This window comes from Elephantulus edwardii, unplaced genomic scaffold, assembly GCF_000299155.1.
Source record: "Elephantulus edwardii isolate Elephantulus edwardi_28Jun2011 unplaced genomic scaffold, EleEdw1.0 scaffold00054, whole genome shotgun sequence".
Taxonomy (NCBI): domain Eukaryota; kingdom Metazoa; phylum Chordata; class Mammalia; order Macroscelidea; family Macroscelididae; genus Elephantulus; species Elephantulus edwardii.
The window spans coordinates 6,973,781-6,981,380 of NW_006399804.1; the positions used below are offsets into that span (position 1 = coordinate 6,973,781).

General features: G+C 36.2%; 1 protein-coding gene across 1 annotated transcript in view; it reads right to left on the reverse strand.

Annotated features, from left to right (window-relative positions):
- The window catches only part of LOC102861313 (CDK5 regulatory subunit-associated protein 2-like), a 138,201-nt gene that overhangs the window by 103,463 nt on the left and 27,138 nt on the right, over positions 1 to 7,600 (reverse strand). Inside the window, exons 3-4 of the mRNA XM_006887102.1 lie at positions 6,549 to 6,692; positions 5,264 to 5,338 (exon numbers count right to left, since the gene is read on the reverse strand). Coding sequence (XP_006887164.1) covers positions 5,264 to 5,338; positions 6,549 to 6,692 — 219 coding nt within the window. The remainder of the gene's footprint in view (positions 1 to 5,263; positions 5,339 to 6,548; positions 6,693 to 7,600) is intronic.

A 7,600-nucleotide genomic window follows, 5' to 3' on the forward strand; every position in this document is an offset into this window, starting at 1 on the left:
TTCCACGTCTCTAGGCTTTTTTTTGTTTCTTGTAATAATGTTTTGTAATTTTCTTTGAATAGATCTTTTGTGCTTCTAGTTATATTTACTCCCAAATATTTAACCTTGTGATTAGCTATTGTGAAGGGCATTGCTTTTCTTAGCTCCAGCTCTGTATTCTCTCTTCTGACAGGGTTTTGTTGCATTTACATGTAGTTGCTGAATTGTAGCTGACTCAACGGCCCCTAAAACAACAGTAAATCTGAAGGAATACTGAAGGTATATTGATTAAATACTTGACTGTTACTAGGAAAGTCAGCAGTTAGAACCTATGAGCTTTCCCATAGGTGAGGCAATCTACATCTGTAGATTTCAGCCTCTGATACCCCTTCTAGGACAATGCTACTCTTTCCTATAGAATTGCTACGGGTGAGTATACACTTTATTATTGGGCTATTATACATTGGAATCTACTGGATAGCAATGGGTTGGTTTGGGGTTTTTTGATGGTGTATTTTTGTTCGTTTGTCTGTTTGTGGGGTTTTTTTCCCCACTAAGTAAATCTGAATGTGCACATATTCTCTACTCAACAATTCTACTTTCTGGAATATAGCTTCAAATAACCCTTGCATATATGCACACTTGAAAGTATTAAGAATTTCCAGAGCAGAATAGTTTCTAACAGCAAAAGAGTATTATACTATCAATCTATAAGAATATTGAGGAAAAATTCTGCTATGGAATATTATACAGTCATAAAATAAACAAATTTCTGGTAAACATAACAAGTATGAATTTGAAGAATATGAGCTTTAGAATTATAAAGAAGTAAAGGAGATAAATACATATACCATTATTTAGGTGGTGTAAACAGTTTAGGTTTTGATGAACTTAAAGGTTGGTAGTCCAAATGCACCCAGTAGTGCTACAGAAACAAGGTCTGTTGGTCTGCAGAAAAGAGCATAGTCAAGGAAACGCTATGCAACAGTTCTACTTTTAACACATAGATTTCCATGAGTTAGAACCAACTGAATGGCAAGGAGTGTTTTACATAAAAAGTTTGTTGTTTTTATGTGTTGTCAGTTGTCAATGACTCATAGTGATCCTATGCACAATTGCTCTTAACCCTGCCCTATCTTGAGTCAGTCTCACTGTCTCCAATACACTTAAACCTATTATCTCAGTTACTATGTCAATCCATCTCATTCAAGTTCTTCCCCTCTTAAGTTGTCCCTCCTCCTTTCCAAAATGATGTTCTTCTGCGAGGACTGGTCCCTCTTGGCAACATGTCTGAAATATTGAGTATTCAAAATTCTTGCCTCTAAAGAGCAACTTGGATTCACCCACTCCAGGACAAATCTGTTTGTTCTTTTTGCAGTCCATGGAATATTCAACTCTACTCCAGCACCATAACTCAAAGGCATCAATTCTTCTTTCGTCATCCTTAGTTATTGTCCTGCTCTCTGATGCATAGCAAGTAATTGCAAAGATCATGGCCTAGATCGGGTGCACCTTTGTCTCCTGACTGACGTTGTTGCTCTTTAGCACTCTGGAGAGGTCGTAACAACAGATTTTTCCAATGCAATCCATCTTTTGATTTCCTGACTGCTAGTGCCAAGAGTATTGACTGTGGACCTGAGCAAGCTGAAATTGGTATCAACCTCAATCTCCTCTCCATCTATCATGATGGTGCTAAATAGCCTAGTGGTAAGACTTTGTCTTCTTGATGTTGAGCTTCAATTTATATTGAAGGCCTTGACCTTCTGCAGAAAATGCTCTAGGTCTCCTCAGTTTCAGTAAGCCGGGTTGTGTCATCTGCATAACGCAGGTTGCTGATGAGTCTTTCTCGAATTCTGATGTCACATTCCTCCTCATAAAGCCCTGATTCCTGAATGTTCTGTTCCGCATATAGATTGAAAATGTTTAAAGATACAAAATTTAACAGCATTTTGTTCAGAAAAAGATGTTTTAAAGGCAAATAATAAAAAAGGAGGATTGACAAAATAGAAATTTGATGATTATGATTACTTCTGGGGAAGGAGAGTTATAAAAGGGTTATAAATGCAACAGTCATGTTCTTTTGTATAAATTTTGCAGTTGTTCTATGAGTGTTTGTTGTACTACAATTCTTTATGGCATATAATTTTATAAATATTCATTTGTTACTATTAAATATTTAATAAAGACAATTTAGAAATTATAAACTTATTATACATTCAGAAAGCTTATATCAAGTTTATGGAAATGAGGTATTTATGTGAAAGAAGCTAATAATCCACAACTTAAATATTACTCAATAAACAATGTGCCAAAAACGCAAAGTGGGAAGATAAAAATATTTTTTCAAATGGCAGAATAATTTCTTTCCCTTACTTATGACTTCTTTCTTTAGATTCATTCAATGATCCTACCTCTGTAATTCCTTGAGAAGAAAGAAATCAGCTTTAGGTGGACCAAGAAATTTATAAGCTGCCTATAGCTAGATATACATTTTTCTTTCCCTTCTGTTCAGTGATCCTTGTTTCTTTCAAAGACCAACTCTTCCACCTTTGCTGAGATCACCGGCTCTGGCCTTCTCAGGCACTCCTGTCATCTATATCAATTTACCTTGCAGGACTGGATCTTTCTACCAGCAGGAAAGTATAATCTAGTATCAACTCTCTCTAAAGAATATTCTTTGACATTATACTTTACCTCCAGCTATTCCTGATATATTTTTTCTAGTAGAAGTAGTCAATTCTTATTCATAGAGAGCGTATAAATTGTCTGAATAGAAATGTGTCTCGAAGGGTTTTCAGGGACAAATTTTTTGAAAGTAATTGTCAGGCATTTCTTCCAAGGTGATTTTGGGTGGATTTGAACCTCTAATCTTTCATTTAGCAGTCAAGGGCATTAATCATCTATACCCACCCATTCCTAGGCACTCCATTCCAGCCATAATGTTATTATTTGGTTCACAGTCTCTACTTCAATTCAACTTTTAGCTCCATAGCTGCAATAAAATACTTTGTTGAGATGACCAATGATGCCCCTAGAGTGTAGCACACAGATGCTTCTCTACCCTCGGCTTACTCATTTCTGGGCAGTGTTGTTTATTTTTTACAATTCTCTGCTTCTTGGGAAATTCTCTTTGTGAGTTCCAAGACATTACATCTACTGGATTTCCTCCTACTTCTTTAAGAAAGGATCAGAAAATATTGTTTCCTACAACTCTTTTTTCAGTTCAAACACTTTACTTTGTAAATGGGAAGAGTGTTGAATATACCATGGACTGCTAGAACAAACTGGTTTGTCCTGGAGAGGGTGAAGCCAGAATGCTCCTTGGAGTCAAAGATTCTGAAGCTTCATCTGACATAATTTGGGCATGTTGCAAGGAGGGACTGGTCCTTGGAGGGGACATCATGTTGGTGAGAGTGGAGGGACGACGCAGGAGAGGAAGACCCTCAATGAGACAGATTGATTCTGTGAGTGGAGTGGTGGGAATGAGTGTGTTTGAGACGGCGAGGTTGGCACAGGATAAATCATTATGCTGAGTGAACAAATTCAGTCTCAAAAGGTCAATTACTTCATAGGACCTTTATTGTAAAAATAGAAAGATAACTAGTAAAAGCTGTATGAAGGTTCTTGTGGGGAAAGTGTAGGAGCAGTGGGGTGAGGATGAGTAGGCTGGAAATCAGTGTTGCAGAATTTGGTGGGTGGGTGGAGGAAGCATAAAGGAAAAGGGAAAGATGTGGTGGGGACCTGGAAGGACAGGGTAATGGTGAGCATGGTACAATGGTGATTGATGTTATAAAACCTTCTAAGAATCAAATCCCTGTGCACATCTAAAAACTTCTCCAACAGGGTAAAAAGGGAAGCCATAGACTGGGAAAAAGTGTTTGGTAATTACATATCAGATAAGGGACTTATACCTAGGATTTATAAAATACTTGGGCACCACAACAAGATAAAGGTAAATAATCCAATTGAAAAATGGGCACAGGATATGAACAAACACTTCACCAAAGAAGACATTCAGATGGCCAACAAGCACATGAAGAAATGTTCAAAATCCCTAGCTCTAAGAGAGATACTAATCAAGACAACTATGAGATATCATCTCACCCCAGTAAGATTAGCAAAATTTAACAGAACAGTAAGCAACAAATGCTGGTGAGGTTGTGGAGAAACTGGAACCCTTATTCACTGTTGGTGGGAGTGTAGAATGGTGCAACCACTGTGGAAAGTGGTATGGCGATTTCTCAAAAAGTTGCAAATAGAGATACCATTTGACCCAGCAATTCTACTACTGGGAACATACCCTAAAGAGACCATAACTGACATCCAAGCAGATATATGCACACTCATGTTTATCGTGGCTTTGTTCACAATAGCAAGGAGCTGGAAACAACCTAAGTGCCCATCAACAAATGAATGGATAGAGACGCTGCGGTATATTCACACAATGGAATATTATACTGCATTGAAAAACAAGTAACTCATGCAATATTATTTAAAATGGGTAAGCCTGGAGGACATTATGCTGAGTGAAATATCTCTGTCACAAAAGGACAAATACTCTATGGTGCCACTGTTGTAGAATGAGGCTGACATCACGGTGGGGGTAAGACTGAGAAAAACTGGATTAATTATGTTTACTGCATTGAAACTGATGAGGGAGAGAATAGTTTAAAAGTAATATATTTTAGGGCATTATGATTATCATAAAAGTCCAGACTGAAGGTTGCAGAGTGGAGTATACTTGGGGTGGGGGTGGGTTGTGCGTGGGGGACTGTATACCAATGAAGGAGTTTTTCCTTTGCTTTTCGAGGAGAAGAGTGAACTGGGGGTGGGGGGGCGGGGAGAAAAGTGCAACAATGAATGAATGGAGATTCAAAATCTCTGTAGATGTTCGTTGAAATTAATGAAAAAACAACAACAACAAAACACCAAAAAACCCCACAATAAATGGGAATGATTATATGAAACATAATGCTAGTGAAGGAAAATGTTAAATATACACATACAAAAAGGAGTTAATGCACATTAAAATTTACTATTTATAAAAAATATACTACTATTTGTGAGGATTTTTTTTAAAAAAAGTGAATGACATTAACAACAACAAAGAAAGAAGCGTGTAGATAACAGGGATTGTATGGAAGTTCTTGTTCTATATATCTAAAACTGATCTAAGACTTAACTTTATCTAAAAATACAAAACCTCTAAAGCTGAAAACACAGCCTGAGAACTAACAGTGTGCACTCATAGGAAATTTTATCAGTGACAGCACTGAAAACCCACCGCATACATTCCTTTGGTAATAGCTATGGCATCCGCTAACTGCTGATGGAAGCATTTTCTCATCTGCTCCTCAATCTGCAAACCAAAAATAAATACAATCAACACCACAACATGGTTCCAAACATGAATCACATTTAGGATGAGGGGATTTTAGTTTAAAACTCTCTTTCAAATCACTACAACCTCTTGAAATGTTCTATTTATAATTTGTCCTATACCATATATATTACAACACATTTAGTTTTTACTTTGTAGTTAACTAAAAGCAATAAAGATATTTTATGGATAAAATAAGTACAGAGAATTTGAACACTTTTTGTTTTACATATCTACTGTGTACAGTCTGCATACAAGCACTATTTAATCCTAAGTTTCTACTTGTCTTTGTACATTTTGACTAAGATATGCTTTAGTAAAAAAAAAAGAAAATTTGAGTGACTAATTCATAGCCCAAAGTCACATTCTGACTGATGAAAACATTTTAGGCTGTCATCTTGGGAAAGCAATGTGTGTTAAAAATACCTGTGACTCTGATACCAATTCTGATTCTGACAGGGACTGTAAACAACAAATAGACATCAACGTCAGACAGAATTGGACTTAAAATATCATTGTACCACCTCCTATCTGACCATAAACAAGTTTCTTAGTCTTGACAAACTCAGTTTCTTTATCAGAGATAGTCCAGTTTCAATTTTATAATAGCTGAATGACTTAAAGAAGAGATGTACTTAACGGCTTAGCTTGGTGCTAAGTATGACGTAATCAACAAAAGATTTGGTTTCAAAGTAGAGAAGTAAGAGCAATACCTCTTCTTGATGACAGACAAGTGTTCTAACTTGACCAAAGATTTTAGGGAATTTCTTCAGCAACAGAGTTTTCACATCTTGGTTTTTAAAGAACCGAAGAAACACAAAGAATACCATATAAACTTGTGCTTAAAAATGCAACTCAAGCCAAACTATATGCATTTGGAAACTAAGTTCCACTGTTTTTTAACAGGTGACCTAGAGCAAGTTAGTGAGTTGTCTTATTCTCATCTATAAACTGGAGATAATAACTGTACCTATTATTATTATGAAGATTAAATGAGTTTGCACTTTAAAAGGCATATGCCCATAATAAAGCAATATGTATGTGCTTTTGAGATTTTATGAGAAATAACATGTACAAATTAAATTGTCTTAAAAAAGAATTATAGTAATTGTCATTGAGTCTGCTCTACACACACATCTAAGTCCAAGATCAACCCCTTACAAAGCATAGGGAATAAGAAAACTTCTACCTGTTTACGATATTTCTCAATTGATATGATCCTGTCATTCAGAGTGGTGGAGAGTTTAAAAGCCTCCTCTTTAATTCGATCCTCGAATTGCAATTGAAGTAAGTCTTTCAGGAACCCAAAATCCACTTTAATGAATTTAACAGCCTAAAAATGGAAAGGCAAACATTATTCTAAAACTAATGGCCATTTAGGTGAAGACTCTCTTTTCCTTCTGGGCATGTAATCTCATTAGGGACTGCCCCAACTTTTAAAGGTCCCTTCTCAAATACTTTGTACACTGAGAAACCACAGTAATTCCTCTCATTCCAGGGTGTCCAGGCTTTCCAAACGACATCTAATCTGTTAACCTAACATATGCCAATGGACAAAGGGACAAGTGATTCCTAGCAATTCTCCCTGCACAGAAGCCCATGCTAAAAACAACTTATGTCAACCTTCAGAGTGACGGTACATAACAACAACATCTATTTTCTAATTCTCATGTCTGTCTAATGGTGATATCCATGCTCTAGGCAGAGAAATAAGAAGTAAAGAAGTCAAGAATGTGACGTCAAGGAAGAAAGGCAAATAGGAAAGGAAAGAGGAAAAGAAACAGTAATGGGTCCACATGAATTGGAATATTTCCAAAAGTTGTCACAATACATTTTCATCTAAATTTTACTGACCAGAACTTAGATTTAATTTTAAAGAAATGACAATTAAAACCTCACTTTTCAGGAGTTATACTAGAAGACCTAAATAAGTGACAAGAATAGAGGAAAAGGGACACTTTCAACAATTACTAGTGAGTGTGTAAACTGGCACAATCTCCATAAAGGCCAATTTGGCAATATCTTTAAAAATGACTAATGCACATAATCTCTGACTCAGAAATTACATTTTAAAGAATTTAAATAAAAGATTTATTGTAATATGAGTATTTATAAGATAATTCATCACTGTTGTTGTTATGTGCCGTCAAGTCATTTGCATCTCATAGTGACCCTATGTACAACAGCCTTAAACTCTGCTCTGCCTTGTACCAATCGCACTGTCTCTGACACTCCCATCCC